The 18412-nt window shown below is 28.6% G+C and overlaps 2 protein-coding genes and 1 pseudogene across 2 annotated transcripts in view; all 3 read right to left on the bottom strand.

Moving 5' to 3' along the window:
• LOC111619707 (germinal-center associated nuclear protein-like) overlaps window positions 1–15094 on the bottom strand; it is a 59330-nt gene extending 44236 nt beyond the window's left edge. Inside the window, exons 1-6 of the mRNA XM_023361479.1 lie at window positions 14906–15094; window positions 9326–9471; window positions 9026–9172; window positions 8746–8949; window positions 7439–7593; window positions 7120–7352 (exon numbers count right to left, since the gene is read on the bottom strand). Of these exons, the coding sequence (XP_023217247.1) occupies window positions 7120–7352; window positions 7439–7593; window positions 8746–8949; window positions 9026–9172; window positions 9326–9471; window positions 14906–15058 (1038 nt within the window). The 5' untranslated portion in view covers window positions 15059–15094. The remainder of the gene's footprint in view (window positions 1–7119; window positions 7353–7438; window positions 7594–8745; window positions 8950–9025; window positions 9173–9325; window positions 9472–14905) is intronic.
• Window positions 461–1443, bottom strand: LOC111619711 (annotated as a pseudogene).
• A 462-nt stretch (window positions 15095–15556) lies between the features above and the next one.
• The window catches only part of LOC111619702, a 7439-nt gene continuing 4583 nt past the window's right edge, over window positions 15557–18412 (bottom strand). The window contains exons 2-4 of the mRNA XM_023361472.1: window positions 16147–16292; window positions 15847–15993; window positions 15557–15770 (exon numbers count right to left, since the gene is read on the bottom strand). Of these exons, the coding sequence (XP_023217240.1) occupies window positions 15557–15770; window positions 15847–15993; window positions 16147–16292 (507 nt within the window). The remainder of the gene's footprint in view (window positions 15771–15846; window positions 15994–16146; window positions 16293–18412) is intronic.

The raw sequence follows: 18412 nt of genomic DNA, 5'->3' as shown, positions 1-18412 counted from the left end.
CAGTATGTAAATTAGGTACCGTAAGTCTAATACAGTACTGTAATTTTATACATTTCTTGTGAAAGAAACATTTCTTATTCAACGGCGATTAAAATTATTTATATTAATGATGTCTCCAAAGTTCTACGAAGTTTTTACACAGAAAAATAAGTTGTTAGAAATCGGCCGCTTTTGCTGACCTGTTCCGTGACGAAAACAAGCTTTAGCAATGGGGATGTCTAATAGTGCACACTCGGTAAGTAATCCTACAATTTTTTGTTTATAGCGTAGTTTATACGGATTATTTCCAAAAAAAATATACGTATTTTGGAAATGTTGAGTCAAATTAGTCTAGAATCGATTAATTTTATGGAAGAAAACCTTTCAATCAGCCATAGTCCGTAAACTTCACATGTGTCGGGCTGTGATTGGAACGACTCGTAAGAAATCGGATTCCTAAAAAATGGAACGTATCTATGATCTTATAGGGGGTTGACTGTATATATAACTGTGAACTGTTTTTTAATAATAAACTTCAAGGAACCCTTTTTGTTCTTTAATCATCATCATAACTGTCTGGTTCACCATCCAAATCTCCCAAATCTGTTCCTCCACCACCTAACCCTCCCATCTGTCTCATCATATCTTCAAAATCTGTGCCACTAACAACATCATCATTGGAATCATCTTCATCTCTCCATTTGTTAAAATCAACTTTCAACCAATGATGCTTTTTGGCATCTTGAAGTAATCTGCTCCAATAAGGACCTTCCTCTGTTTTAATTAAAACAAATTCAACTCCCTGATCTCTAACAACATGTTTTGAATCCTCTGGTTTTACTTATTTAAAAAAGTTTAAAGTTACTTCATATTCTTTATTGTCTGGGCCTCCTTTACCCTTGAAATACAATTTATCCTTTTCTAACTGAATTGTAGGATTTTTACAATCTTCCAAAGTTATCTTCAAATATATAAGAGGTTTCCGTTGAGCCCATAGAACAGGAGGAAGAAGTCTTTCTTCAGTTTCCAACATTTTTACAGAAGTCTAACAGCAATGAGCAAACAGACAAACGAACTCAGCATACATCTACATTAGATTTGATTAATAAATTTAAACAATATTTTAATGCACAAAATATATAATACCAGGTATTTTCTGTATCTTTGGAATTATAATTAAACAAGTAAAACAGCAAAGCCGTATTTGGGACAAGACTATGTCTCGGAGACTCACTACTGAGCAAAATCACTGACGTTCAAGCGGGTCTCGTTCTTATTCTCCAATTTTCTTCGGTATTGCTGGTTTTGAGCGCAATCATTCAGACTTCGCTAGCCATGTCCATGAGATCATCCACGATAAATTTTAGGTGAAATTAACCTATCTATGTTGAAATTTCTTTCCGTTGCATGTCGGCCCGGGTTGAATTTTTGTCTATGCGTAATGAAAATTTCCCATTTTTGAAAAATAATCGTGGCTATTGTATTGTCTGAAATTATTTTTTTATTTTGCACAAACAATATACAGTTTAACCCGATTATAATGTCATTGGATATAACGACAACCCTAGTATCATAATGTCTTTATCAGAGTGGCTAAAATCTGTATGTGGCATGTCCTATCTTGTTTGTGAAGTCCACATCTTTTGTTCTGCCGGTAAAAATTGAGAAATGACCCAGGTAAATAATTTACTTAATTTGGATCGGCTACATGATATTTACAATAGTGTTGAAATATACATCACCAAACGATCGCCTAAATATCGGGCTATAATACGGCTAATTAAATGATTGGAATAAAGTAATTTGACACTTGAGGTAGACGTTAGGCGNAAAAGTAATCTAAATTTATGAATGCATGTACTGTAAATACAGTACATACTTGTAAATGTATATATTTTATGTGCTTTAAACGCTTTTCTAGTGATATTATGACTTCAATATTTGTGGCAGACAGACGTAAAGTCAAATAAAATGACTTAAACTTGATTTTTATTTTTCCATATACTTTTTTGACAAATGACGTAACTCGAAACGACATAAGTCAAGGTATACCTGTAGTAAAAATTAATTGATATGCAACATTCACCAGTTAAACGTGATAGACCTCCACTTAACCGAACCGAACCAAACTGGGAAGTAAAAAGACTCAACCACGTTTATCTAACTCCAAGCTTATAACAGACTTTAACCTACAAGTGGATAAAGACTTACCAGAATCATCCTCAGCAATCAACAATTCTCATATGGACACAATATCACAAAGTCTGCAAAGTTCTCCAGGTGAGTCTAATGCATTTTTCTGATCTCACTGACTAATTCAGGTGACTCACCAGACATTCCAACACATCTATGGTATAAAATCTCAGAACTGATAAATACTTCTAATGATAAACTGTCTACCCAAATGACTTCTATAAAAGAAGACTTGGATTTAATTCATGTAAACATAAGTGAAAACAAAGAACAGTTCCAAAAAAACAGAAGGCCAAATTGATAACCTAAAACTGCAAATCAACAATTTAAAAACAGAAAATACACTCAATGCAGTACAAAATGGATGTTTTGATTAATGAACTTCACTATAACAATATAATATTGTATAATTATCCATGTCAAAAAATATCTCCAAATTAAAAATTCACAAATTTATTAACTCCTCACTAAACCTACATAATGTATCACAAGATGATGTTCTAAACATAACTCAAATAACCAAATCAACCAATCTAGTCATAAGACTAACATTTAGTAATAAACAGATCCAAGACTAGGTTTTTAATGCCTTTATATCAAAGAAAGAACAGAACCTATTGGAAAATTGGAAAAATATGCAAATTTCACCAGACATCACTAAGGAATCATGAAAAAGACAAAACCACTTACTTCCAGCCTATTATGACATAAGAAAACAAAACTGTCCAATAAAACTACACAATGATATTTTACTAATAGGCTGAGACAGAATAACATTCAGTATTGATACAGGGAAGTTGGTTTATGCGAATACCTTTTTGCCTTTTCCTATGCCAACAGAAATTGCAAGTTGATACTGAATACATCAAAGAAAATCTCATCAGGAAAAAGACATTAAAAACAGGCAACCAATTTCTGTTATAAACTGGAACAGCCAAGGCCTTAAAAGTAAATTACCATCACTGAATTACTTTCAATTAAAATATAAACCAGATATCATAGAAATAACCAAAATGTGGATAACACTGGAATTGTTTTATAAATCAACTTTTTTCAATGATTACATAACTGAAACAGTACCAGCATGAATACCACTTGGTCCTTGATGTCCAAGTGGTGGCCTATGTATTTTAATAAAAAAACACCTTTGCAAAATACTTCAAACCAAAAAAATCTGATAATTATATTCTACTTCTACTTTCAATGAACAAACCCATACTCGGAAACAAAGACTGTCAACTGATAATTGTAATGATTGCCTACATTCCTCCCAACTGTTTACTAAAACTCAACAAAATTTTTAAAATAATTGATCTTTGGCAGCACATCACTCTGTATATCCTCCTATTCGAAGACTAACTAACTCATGTATTGCTGATGATGGACTCCCAATACAGTGGATCTAACTCACTAATTCAGGACATCCAACATTCAAAAGATAAGCATACTAACAAACTAGGAGTAAACTTAATAAAATCAATAAGCAATTATAAAATGTATATTTTAAACAGATGTATCACGCTCGATTATCCAGCAGAATTTACCTGTATCAAACATAGTGGTAAATCCACTATAGACCTCACTATATGTACAGAATTTTTGTTAGACTGTTGTTCAGAATTCACTATAACAATATATGATGTATCTGATCATTTCCCAACAATAATAAAATTCTTATTGTTTTCACATGGAATATCAACTAACGTGTTCAACAGGCAACAAAGGATCTATTACAAAATGTCAAGTTACAGAGGGTTGATCACATTACATAATGCCAAATTAAGAGGCCTATAAAGTAACCTAAATGCCATGGTGTTAGTTTTGATTATGCTTGATCTGATGGCCATGTTGTGAAACTATAGCCCTAAGTCGAAGTTTCCACTGTAGATGGTTTCTTTGAAGAATATTCATGTCCAAACGATCCCATTCCTCCTTCCAGGCTTTCCATAAGCCTGCCATTGTTTTTGGACAATGGCTTCACAGAGCTCGTTTCATAGACCAAACGCACAGTAGTCCACTGGAGTCATGTTGGGTAACTTCACAGGGATGGTATGGATTTCCGTTTCCATGTATGAAATCTCGGATCAATTTGGATGAATACATGGATGAAATCTCGGGTCAATTTGGAGGTATGACTGGAAGCTTTGTCTTGATGCACCTATACATTTGTTTGGTCATTTCCATACAAAGTAGGGGATCTCTTCATGGTATAGAGGTTCCAGAACATTAGTCTGGTAGTATATCAAATTAATTTTAACGTTTTTTTCAACTTTTTTGATGTTTAGTTTACCACAGTAACAATAAACTGCAATGACCATAAAGCCTGATGAAAAACTTTTGCGACATTTCTTGAACCATTTTTCGTATGGTCTCCCCCATTTGATGGTCTGTAGTAAATTGCCCGTGATTTGTTACAATTGTTCATGTACATCCATGCTTCATCTAGCATGACTACAAACTGCCACTTGTTTACCGAAAGATACTTTTCGTACAGTTTTCGGCAGTTGGTCTTTCGTTCTTGGATGTGATGAGACAGCAGCTTGTGAACTTGACCTTTATGGTGTTTCTCCAGTTTCAAATTCTTGTGAATGATGACATGAACTGTGGACTGGGCTATTCCAACACTCTGGGCAATACTTTGTTGGGTTTTTGGATTTGAACCACTGATCAGTCGTCACACTTTTGCTATCACCTCTGGTGTGTGGCTTAGGGTGTTCCTTTTTCTGGGCCAAATTGAAACACTTGACGATGGTCCTGGCTCTTGCAAATCATTTCTTTTGAGAACTGACTGTATCCCATATTGTGAAACATTAAAACCATGATTTTTGCACATTTTAATAATTTGAGTTTGCAAATATTTTGCTTTGGAAAGAGTAGTTACATAACCTGCCCAAAAGTCTGAAATTTTAGGTGGCATATTTGCAATAGATAAACCTTATTTATCAAAAGTAAAACTCAGAATATACAGCAGCACATGGGCCAGTTGCTTTTATTCTACTTCCTACAACTGGAACTATGGGTAATATACAAATTGGCATTATGGTACGCAACCAACCTTCTGTATTTAGATGAAATTGAAAACAGATTTATCAACATTCCAGAAATAACTGATCTAAATAGTGAACCAACTTATAATAACATGATTCATTCAGATAAGAATGGCTACATCCAAATTAAAAATGACAAAAGACCCATCCAAAACAAATTAAAAAACCCATGGTATGACATTGACTATTACAAGATAAAAAAGATGAAACAAATCAACTTAAAACTGTTTTGTAAAAATTCAAATATCCTAAATTTCAATAACTACAGAGAGGCCAAACAAATCTACAGTAAACTAAGCTAAAAAGCAAACTACCTCACAAACCTTGAATCAACTCTAAAAAGAACAGCAAAGATAGTAAATCATTTTGGTCTATAATATGAAAATTCCACTTTAAAATAGAGTTATGCAAAAACACTTCAATAATAAACTTTGAAACATGGAAAAACTTTTACCAGCGGTTTCCAGATGTCCAACCTATTCCTTCATTAATACCCAATTCTGATTTTAACAATGAATATCTGAACTCCAAACTTACAATTAAAGAACTAGAAGACATCATAATCAAAATTTGTAGCAATATAACTCCAAGAAGTGATTACATCCCAACTAAATTTCTGAAGACACTTCCATATCAAGCAAGAATAAAACTACTGCACTTGTTCAATTCAATGTATAAAGCAACTAAATACCCAGACTCTTGGAATTCTGTTATACTCATAATGATATACAACAAACTCTCTCCAAGTAATTATAGACCCATAGCTTTATTATCAACAATGAGAAATTTTTTACAACAATACTAGTTACAAAATTTCAAAATGGGACTAAAACAATGGATCTAGAAGCTAAATTCCAGTATGCCTATATCAAAAATAAGGGAACAGAATCTGCAATTTTATTATCATCACTATTACAGCTTCACTTAACTAAAAAACTCAGAAAAGTATATGAGTCGTTCATAGACATTCAGAAAGTTTTTGATTCAGTCTACATTCCCTTACTGGTGCACAATTTAAAAGTCAAAGGAGCAGGTGACCAATTTTCATCTACAATATCAAAATTATTGTCAGTATATAATATATAATGTAAAAATTAAACTTTTTTGACTTTGAGTAGATCATATCATTGACAATGGAATGAGATATACATTTTTTACAAACTTCCTCGAAATCCTCATCATTCCCTTTCTGGGAAAGGCAAGGAGAAAGTTTCCTTTCATTTTAAAACAAATTTTACCCTCTGCTGACTTCTCACAAACCAAATGAGACTCCAAATGTAATATTGTAATTATTATTTAAATTAAGTATTATAATAACTGGAAATTCCTTACACTAAAGAATGGAGAATTTTCATAATTACATAAAAAAGAAACATTACCCAAAACTTAAGACAATGGTTTATGCAAAAATACTTGAAATCATCTGTACTTAAAAAGATTTATGCTTATAAACACTTTAATAAATGGCAGTCTGTGAAATTTCTATATAACTAAACATCTTATCATAAACAGAAGTTATCTGAGAAAAGGTGTTGAGACATTTGGGCAAACTTAGAAGAGTTTCACAAAAAATCATTAAGATGTTTATTTCAAAAGAAGGATTATATTATGACTCTGTTTATATGGCTACAAATTTCAGTCATATAAAGGGTTGTCCATAAACTTTATATTTAGAGTTTAAATTGTTATTCCTCACATCTGAAGTACATAAATATTTAAGATTTAAGTGTTTCTTATGATACGTAATAGGGAAGTAAAAAGTGCAGCTGGCTCACAATGTGATTAAGTCTGATTTTGTGGTGTCACCAAACTTCTTTTGAGTAACTTACCATTTGATCACCCATTAGAAATAACTTTAAACATACATTAAAAAAATTAACAAATAAGGAAATATAATTACCCCACTTTTCAAAATACTATTTTCATTACAGTCTTTTTTGAACTTTTCAGTAAACCATTTTTTCCATAAATATGATTGATCATCAGTCTCCATTGGCAAAATAAGCAGCAGTTTAAATGTATAGGATTCAAGAAAAGTCTCATATTTGAGAAATAATGAATTCCAAAGAATATTTTTCAAATCTAGTGGTTCAGAGAATATTGTATTCTTCAATTGATCTTTTACTGTTAAATCTGAAATGCATATAAATGAATGTTTATTGACTAAAAATTTTATTTTCAATTTAGACAAAGAAATATTAAAAGATCTTTTTTTTTACCTAAGACACATTGCTTTTGCAAATGCTTGCTAAAATTTAAAGCATCTCGTTTACCATTTGGAGTCTTATAATTTTTCATTTCCAATGGAGGTGCACTTGGAAATGTTTTTCGAGCTTCATCAAGCTGACGTCTTTTCACGCAAAGTTGTTTCCATCTTAAAATTTATTTAATATTAACAACTTGATACTTTAATAACTATTCTATTTTTATGAAATCAAAACAAATATTGCTTTAAACAGATATTGTTAAATTCAATAAATTTAAATGATTTAGAAAATTTATTCAAATTTATTTAAAACATCATTATTTGTAACTTGAATATGTGTATGAAATAAAAACTGAATAAATTTATAAAAAAATGAAAAAGAAAATTAAAATAATTTTGTTATATTATCTAAAAACTAAAAGTACAATAGAATTACAAATATTCTATAATGACTTTAAACTGTCAACATATATGAAAATTTCCAATGATTTAAAAATCTGTAATTCTGTTCCTTTCCAAAAATTATGATAATTAATATAATAGTCTAAATTTTAGTATCTTTTTGATAATTTATATCTTTCAGATAATTTTGTATATTTTTTAATACCAACACAATGCATTCTCATTAATCCAAGCTAATTATGTATGGGTTGTTTAATATATATATATTCTACCATTCAAAAAAAAACTACAGAAATAATATTTTTTTTTAAATGTTAAATATATGTACCAAATACAATGTAGTGTTAAAATATATACTATTATTACATATTAATTTGTAATTCATAATGATTTAAAGAATTTCATCCATTATCTTTTTTTATTTTTTTTGGTGAAAATTTAGCAAAAAAATAGGCAAGTTAAACTGGTTTGGATCAGTGAAAATGCACTTTATTTACTATATTTTTCTATGATAATATATAAAAAAAATTCTTTGATTTTCATGACCTATGACAAAGAATAGTTATTCACTTAATACAAATTCATTTAGTATTAGATTAAAACAAGTTTTTACTATATTAAATAATTGAATCAAAGCCTTGCTGAAAAAACAAATTTTTAACAAAGCTGGAATTAGAGTTTTACAATAATATTAATACATGAAAAGACAATTGAAAAATATGGTAATTATTGCTGCTACATACAGCACTGTTAAATTAGCAGTTCTTTAGTGGTGGCGTAAATTATTTGCATTTATTAAATTTAATTTGGCAAATTAGCATTACTTATTTTTATTTTTGTATTTAATGTGAAAAGAAAAACACTATCAGCTAAAAAATTTATTATATATACATTTTTAATTTCAACAGTTATTCATACCTGTCAAGTACTTTACGAATACGAATTAATTTCATTTCTTCTTGTATTGCTTTGAGCATATTTCTCTTTATTTCCATTTCTTTATAATGAATTTCATTAGCAATATCAAAAATCTCAGATGTTAAAATTTCAGAGATTATATCATGATATAGATTTTGTCCAATAATTTCTAAACATTTTGTTTTAATATCCATGTAGATATTTCTGTAAAAATTTTAAATTTATTCAATATGTTTACATTTGAAAATTAAATACATAGAAAAACTAAATAATTTTAAACCTTGAAATTTTTTCAGCTTCTTCAACAACCACTTCTTCAGTAAGATGCAAACATTCAACTTCTATTGTTTTTCTCTCTATTTCTTTTGCTTCAAATAATAACTGCTTTTCTTCCTTTTCAGTTGTAAATACTTCAATGCAAATTTCACTATAGATTTAAAAACTGTTTAAAAAATTTTACACTTGAAAGTTTTTTTTATATAATTAATTTTAAATTGTTACACAATAATTTTATATTGTTGTATTGCTGTTATTATGTCATACTATTATCATATTTCATTAACAATAAATTAAATTTTACCTTAAAAATATTAATAATAATGATTCTAAAAGTGCTGAAAAAATTTCCTCTGATGACTTTTCTAAAAATGTTTCCCATCTGACATCATTTTGAATCATTTTATTTGTTTCATTTGTAATTAATTCCATTACTATATCCTGTAACAACTAAAAATATAAATTAAAATTGAGAATTATTTGAAATAATATGAAATGTTTTTGAATAACCAAAAATAACATAATAAAAATATTTAAATTTTCTAACTTAGTCAAAATTCCATAATAGATTAAATAAAATGCATTCCATGTATTAAATCTAATTACATTATTATTAATGTTATATTCTACATTTTCATGTTCATTACATCATTTAAACATTTTTCTGAAAGTGTTCAAATTAAGTTTGGAAAACTGCCAACTTAACAAAATTTGATAAATTATGAAAAAAGTATTTAAACAATTTACAATCTGAAACATTCAAAAAACAAACTTTAATCAATTAAGATGAAATAAAACTATTTTAAATTAGGGCATTTCTTTAAAATATTTCAAAAGCCATGATGGTAACACAAATCAAATATTCAATTAAGTTCTTAATTTTTTTTTTTTTTACAAATGATACCTTTTGAAGACTTGAAAAAACTTCTGTAAATAAAAAATTGTGAACCATATATTTTCTTACAAATAATAGCAAAGTTTATTACAGTTTTAGTTACAAAAGCAGTCTTATAACTGACTAGTTCACAAAGGATTGGCAAATATATACAGTAGACCCCCCTATAATTACGATTCCTATAAAACTGCAAAAAAATTGCGACGGTATCCGTAAAAACCTCCTATAATTATGTAAAACGTCATCGGGCAGCCAAACTACTTTCCTGCCGTCCGTAGCGCCACGCTACGGAGAGATTACTATCGTCTGTACAGTATTATATATAAATTATATATAAGAAAGGTGAGAGTATAATAGCAAAGGTAGAGAGTGGACAAATGTCTGGTGTTGCTGGACAGTATGGCTTGAATAGGTCTACAGTAGGCTGCAGTTCAATCTTATCTAAAATATAGTGTAATCAAGAAAAATATAGTGTAATCAAGAAGACTCAAGCAGCTAAAGGAGTAAAAAACAATCACATCTGAGAAATAAAGAACATTGAAGATCTCATAATAGAATGCCTGACTACACCTGAAATGGATCTGATGACAGAAGAATGCCAAGAACTCTTGAATGAATAACACCAAGAAACTTGGCGAGATGTTTTCTTCTGAAAAAGAGGATTAATGCCAATATCTGCTATTAAACATCTTTTGAAAAAGTGGAATGATGTCAGAACGATGGTCTTAGAATGGCATCCAAACCAGGTTGAGGTTAATAGGCTTAGGGATCTCTACAACAACAATGCTATTAATTAATTACTTCTGAAAAATTTCAAAGAAGAGAGAAAAGCAATCGATATTAGACAGATTCTTTAACCCCCACAAATGGAAAAAACACGATTAATAAGAATGCAAGACTGTGTATATATGTTGTTTTATTATTACATATAAATAAACATAGTAAGAAAGTGTATATTTTTTATTTTTTGGGGTCTCCAGAATGAATTAATCAAATTCCCATAAAAACCTATGGTAAATTGATAATTGGTTAATGAACAATTCGAATAGTGAACAAAGTCTTGGAACAGCTTATGTTCGTTAACCCGTCACCCGCTGTATTTGAAAATTAGATGTATTCTTGAACTAAAGTTATTTTGTTAGCTGATTAATATATTAAAATTCTAGCCTAAACATTAAATTTATTAGGTTTGCATATGTATGAATTTTGTACATAGATAGGTAAAAGATTTAAATTTTTTACACATTCATATGTTTATCCAAATAGATTTCTCATGTTTTTTTAGATTGAATCTTAATATAACAAAGAAAAAAATCAGAGTGTAGGTGGACAATTTGCAGTAACTATTGAACATAACAATTGATAAAGACAATTAATATAGTTCTGGTGTTTTTTACTATATAATTTCATGTAATTTAGGAATGAAATACTACATTGTTATTTTTATTTAAAATAAGTGATTTAAAATCTTTAACATTTTAANATATATATATATAAATATCAACAACTCATAGCCCGAGTAGTAAATACATCACCAAACGATCGCCTAAATATCGGGCTATAATACGGCTAATTAAATGATTGGAATAAAGTAATTTGACACTTGAGGTAGACGTTAGGCGCCATCTCTTAAATAAATTAATAATTAAAATTAAATAAATTAAATAAATTAGAACCTTCTGGAATAAAAGAACTGGCCCGGGGCGGGACTCGAACCCGCAGCCTCCGCTTGCCTTGCGGCGCGCTTACCAGTTACGCTACCCAGACCCTCGAGCTAGTCTTCGCTTCCAGAAGTGTTGAAATATAATACAAATCCAAGATCTGCATGGCTGTCGAATCAAAAGGTTAACTAAATGAAGTAAAAAGATGTCTCTCTTTGTTAGAGTTTAGGAGCAAAGTGAGGTCAAAAGACGAAGGTCACATGGTGCCGCCCTACACGTCAAATTTTTATTGGTCCCACAATTTTGCTATACTAGATAATGTTTAAAAAACCCACTTGTAACAACATAAAACCATTTTAATGTCATATTTGAAGCACTCCCAAATTTTATTTAACATAGAAGAAACTAGTGTTCAGTCCTAAAGTCAGAGTTCACTTCTTAGAATGACTGTGGGTGGTACTCTCCCCTACCTGACTTTGGTGGGGTGAGGTGGTTGTTTTGCCTGTTTGTAGAAGAGGGTTGCCATTTTGTATTTTATTTTGACTTGGTTCTCGGTCCCTTGACTACCTACAAGTCTGTGCAAATGATTTGGGTACCTAATACTCTGTGCCAAATATCAACTCTTGACATGTACTCCTTCATACCTCTAAGCTGGTAATAGTGACTGGCAGTACGATTTTATAAACAAGACATAGTCTTGTCAACAAGTATTTAGATTAGTGAAAAAATGTTTAATTAATACAATAAAAACTATATAAATTAGAATTTCATGGTACCAAACACTTTTTCTTGTTTGGCATGTTTCCATTTTGTATACTTTTTTTTAATAAAAAGTTGCTCTGTTCCAAACAATTTTTTCCATTTAGGTAGGTTTCCATTTTCTTCAGGTTCAATTTAGGATAAGTTTTACTGTATGTTAAAACATATATATATATAAAATCTATTCATTGCATATATATATATATATATGCAATGAATAGATTTTATATAAATTAAAAATGACAAAAGACCCATCCAAAACAAATTAAAAAACCCATGGTATGACATTGACTATTACAAGATAAAAAAGATGAAACAAATCAACTTAAAACTGTTTTGTAAAAATTCAAATATCCTAAATTTCAATAACTACAGAGAGGCCAAACAAATCTACAGTAAACTAAGCTAAAAAGCAAACTACCTCACAAACCTTGAATCAACTCTAAAAAGAACAGCAAAGATAGTAAATCATTTTGGTCTATAATATGAAAATTCCACTTTAAAATAGAGTTATGCAAAAACACTTCAATAATAAACTTTGAAACATGGAAAAACTTTTACCAGCGGTTTCCAGATGTCCAACCTATTCCTTCATTAATACCCAATTCTGNTGTGCACCGTTCGACTACGCCGTTGCTCAAAGCTTGTTTTCATCGCGGAACAGCACACGAAATGGCGGCCGCGATTTCTGATAACGAATTTTTCGCAGAAAAATAACTTGACCTTTGGAGACATCATTAATATAAATAATTTTTATGGCCGTTGAATAAGAAGTGTTTCTTTCACAAGAAATGTATAAAATTAGTGTTGTATTAGACTTACGGTACCTAATTTACATACTGTACAGACGATAATAAACTCAACTTACTAGCCTAAACTCTCCGTAACGTGGCGCCGGGCGGCGGAAAGCATATATATAATTATAATAAAGTTACAATAAATTAATATATAATTATATATACAGTACCTAATTTATATATAATTATATGTACAGTACCTAATTTATATATAATACTGTACAGATGATAGCAAACTCAATTTAGCCGCTCCGTAGCGTGGCAGGTTCGGCTGCTCATCCACTATTGGTCCAGATTCTATCAATCTTGTCGCAAAACAAGTCGGCGACGACGTTTTAGGAGCTCCTTTATACGAATGTTGCTACAATTTTTTCGCTATGTTATAGGAATTTCCGTTATAGGAACGCACGTTATAGGGGGTCGACTGTATATATGTTATATATATATATATAGCTATGCATAAATAAATTTTACTGTACAATGATAGAAGTACTGCTTTAAAATATTTTTTTTAAATTGTAATTGTGACATGCCAACATTGTGGCAATAATATAACTTAAAAAATAATATATAACACAATTCAGATTTATCAAAAGATTCTGTTTCTAAAGCAGAAGTTTTAATACTTTATTTATCCATATCATTATTTGTTTTTTCCCCTTATCATCATAAAAACATCTCCAGGTTTTAGTACTTTAAAATTCTTCTTCCATCTTTTTTTTTTTTGAATAATTTCAAAATTTATATTTCGTAAACTTAATAAATACTTTTGTAAACAAACAGATTTTTGATATTTATTAATCAACATACAAATCCATCATTTATTACAATTGAAAATATCTTAAACAAAATAGAGCTAAAAAATATTTAATATTTAAAATTACTTCTAACAGTTTCCATTCAAATGTGTTATAGTTTAATTTGTTTTATAATTAACATAAGAAATCAGAAGTCATTTTAACATTTGATTTATAATAAAAGTATGCAAAATTAAATGAGATATTTTTCAAAATCATAAATTTTTAAGAAAATCCAGTTATTAAAACTCTGCTTACTTTACTGTTACTTACTGGGCTTTTTCATGTCTTTAAACATGCTTCAGTAATATGAAATAGTCCTAACATACATTCTTTAAATTTTATTGAATTATTTATTTAAATAGAATATATTTTCAATTCTAAGTTAAAATAAATATCATCTATAAAGATGATACATTTTATTTTCAGGCATTATAAAAGAATTTTATAGAATGGACAATGTGTGAATGTTTACAGTTTTTGTGTTATATTGTATCTACAACATAAAAAGACCAATATTTTAGCTTTGATTCCTTCTATACTGAGCTGACTTTACAATTTTTTCCCCATTCTTGCTAATTAGGTCAAGCAGAAATAACTTAACTGGTCTTAACCATAATTAAACATCTAATCATCATACATTTTATCAAGTTGAAAAAATTTGTAACAAAGCAATTTCTTTTCTTCAGTATCGATTATTGTTTTTGTTCAAGCTTAATTTTGAATATATTGTCCTCATTGTTTTATGAGAAATTTTACATTTTAAAATTTGATGTTAATAGATACCTAAGTAATATTTTCAAAAATGACTCCCAATTTCAGATTTTATTTAACTATTCTCTACTTAAAGAATCTTAAAACATATTTAAAATTATCCAAGAATAAATATTTTTATATATTACTACTGGAAACTGTAATAAAGTTTTCTATCCTTAAGATGATTAAGTAACATGGTGTTCTATTAGGCACAATTACCTCATCTGTTACTGTAGAAAACTCCAACTTTTCTGGAACAGCAACTCTCCTTTCAAAAATATTTGAATTTTCTGAAGTGACTGTTGTTATGAAATCATGATCAGAAAGTTTTCCCGCTTGAGCACGTAGAATAGATATATAACTAGTTTCCATATTTTGACCTGATCAAGTAAAATATAAGACATCATATATAAATCAATATATTTACAAATAAGCTATACACTACTTATACTAGAAAATTAACAAAACTATAGGGGNTATATAAAAAAAATTCTTTGATTTTCATGACCTATGACAAAGAATAGTTATTCACTTAATACAAATTCATTTAGTATTAGATTAAAACAAGTTTTTACTATATTAAATAATTGAATCAAAGCCTTGCTGAAAAAACAAATTTTTAACAAAGCTGGAATTAGAGTTTTACAATAATATTAATACATGAAAAGACAATTGAAAAATATGGTAATTATTGCTGCTACATACAGCACTGTTAAATTAGCAGTTCTTTAGTGGTGGCGTAAATTATTTGCATTTATTAAATTTAATTTGGCAAATTAGCATTACTTATTTTTATTTTTGTATTTAATGTGAAAAGAAAAACACTATCAGCTAAAAAATTTATTATATATACATTTTTAATTTCAACAGTTATTCATACCTGTCAAGTACTTTACGAATACGAATTAATTTCATTTCTTCTTGTATTGCTTTGAGCATATTTCTCTTTATTTCCATTTCTTTATAATGAATTTCATTAGCAATATCAAAAATCTCAGATGTTAAAATTTCAGAGATTATATCATGATATAGATTTTGTCCAATAATTTCTAAACATTTTGTTTTAATATCCATGTAGATATTTCTGTAAAAATTTTAAATTTATTCAATATGTTTACATTTGAAAATTAAATACATAGAAAAACTAAATAATTTTAAACCTTGAAATTTTTTCAGCTTCTTCAACAACCACTTCTTCAGTAAGATGCAAACATTCAACTTCTATTGTTTTTCTCTCTATTTCTTTTGCTTCAAATAATAACTGCTTTTCTTCCTTTTCAGTTGTAAATACTTCAATGCAAATTTCACTATAGATTTAAAAACTGTTTAAAAAATTTTACACTTGAAAGTTTTTTTTATATAATTAATTTTAAATTGTTACACAATAATTTTATATTGTTGTATTGCTGTTATTATGTCATACTATTATCATATTTCATTAACAATAAATTAAATTTTACCTTAAAAATATTAATAATAATGATTCTAAAAGTGCTGAAAAAATTTCCTCTGATGACTTTTCTAAAAATGTTTCCCATCTGACATCATTTTGAATCATTTTATTTGTTTCATTTGTAATTAATTCCATTACTATATCCTGTAACAACTAAAAATATAAATTAAAATTGAGAATTATTTGAAATAATATGAAATGTTTTTGAATAACCAAAAATAACATAATAAAAATATTTAAATTTTCTAACTTAGTCAAAATTCCATAATAGATTAAATAAAATGCATTCCATGTATTAAATCTAATTACATTATTATTAATGTTATATTCTACATTTTCATGTTCATTACATCATTTAAACATTTTTCTGAAAGTGTTCAAATTAAGTTTGGAAAACTGCCAACTTAACAAAATTTGATAAATTATGAAAAAAGTATTTAAACAATTTACAATCTGAAACATTCAAAAAACAAACTTTAATCAATTAAGATGAAATAAAACTATTTTAAATTAGGGCATTTCTTTAAAATATTTCAAAAGCCATGATGGTAACACAAATCAAATATTCAATTAAGTTCTTAATTTTTTTTTTTTTTACAAATGATACCTTTTGAAGACTTGAAAAAACTTCTGTAAATAAAAAATTGTGAACCATATATTTTCTTACAAATAATAGCAAAGTTTATTACAGTTTTAGTTACAAAAGCAGTCTTATAACTGACTAGTTCACAAAGGATTGGCAAATATATACAGTAGACCCCCCTATAATTACGATTCCTATAAAACTGCAAAAAAATTGCGACGGTATCCGTAAAAACCTCCTATAATTATGTAAAACGTCATCGGGCAGCCAAACTACTTTCCTGCCGTCCGTAGCGCCACGCTACGGAGAGATTACTATCGTCTGTACAGTATTATATATAAATTATATATAAGAAAGGTGAGAGTATAATAGCAAAGGTAGAGAGTGGACAAATGTCTGGTGTTGCTGGACAGTATGGCTTGAATAGGTCTACAGTAGGCTGCAGTTCAATCTTATCTAAAATATAGTGTAATCAAGAAAAATATAGTGTAATCAAGAAGACTCAAGCAGCTAAAGGAGTAAAAAACAATCACATCTGAGAAATAAAGAACATTGAAGATCTCATAATAGAATGCCTGACTACACCTGAAATGGATCTGATGACAGAAGAATGCCAAGAACTCTTGAATGAATAACACCAAGAAACTTGGCGAGATGTTTTCTTCTGAAAAAGAGGATTAATGCCAATATCTGCTATTAAACATCTTTTGAAAAAGTGGAATGATGTCAGAACGATGGTCTTAGAATGGCATCCAAACCAGGTTGAGGTTAATAGGCTTAGGGATCTCTACAACAACAATGCTATTAATTAATTACTTCTGAAAAATTTCAAAGAAGAGAGAAAAGCAATCGATATTAGACAGATTCTTTAACCCCCACAAATGGAAAAAACACGATTAATAAGAATGCAAGACTGTGTATATATGTTGTTTTATTATTACATATAAATAAACATAGTAAGAAAGTGTATATTTTTTATTTTTTGGGGTCTCCAGAATGAATTAATCAAATTCCCATAAAAACCTATGGTAAATTGATAATTGGTTAATGAACAATTCGAATAGTGAACAAAGTCTTGGAACAGCTTATGTTCGTTAACCCGTCACCCGCTGTATTTGAAAATTAGATGTATTCTTGAACTAAAGTTATTTTGTTAGCTGATTAATATATTAAAATTCTAGCCTAAACATTAAATTTATTAGGTTTGCATATGTATGAATTTTGTACATAGATAGGTAAAAGATTTAAATTTTTTACACATTCATATGTTTATCCAAATAGATTTCTCATGTTTTTTTAGATTGAATCTTAATATAACAAAGAAAAAAATCAGAGTGTAGGTGGACAATTTGCAGTAACTATTGAACATAACAATTGATAAAGACAATTAATATAGTTCTGGTGTTTTTTACTATATAATTTCATGTAATTTAGGAATGAAATACTACATTGTTATTTTTATTTAAAATAAGTGATTTAAAATCTTTAACATTTTAATAAAGTAAGAGCAACAAATCTGTAATTTCTTCATCAACTTTTAATAATTTAGAAGTTTATTTCTTTATATAAAATTTTTCTAATGTGAATAAAAATAAAGTTTACTCATCATAGATATATTTTCTTTATAAATGAAATAGTACTTGTATAGTCAAGTTTTGACACAAAGCCAAATTCTGTTTGTGAACAGTTC

The sequence above is a fragment of the Centruroides sculpturatus genome, unplaced genomic scaffold, assembly GCF_000671375.1.
Source record: "Centruroides sculpturatus isolate CEXI.00-Female unplaced genomic scaffold, Cexi_2.0 scaffold141, whole genome shotgun sequence".
Taxonomy (NCBI): Eukaryota; Metazoa; Arthropoda; class Arachnida; order Scorpiones; family Buthidae; genus Centruroides; species Centruroides sculpturatus.
Note: the sequence above shows the minus strand (reverse complement) of the source record. Positions and strands in the feature narration are given on the sequence as shown.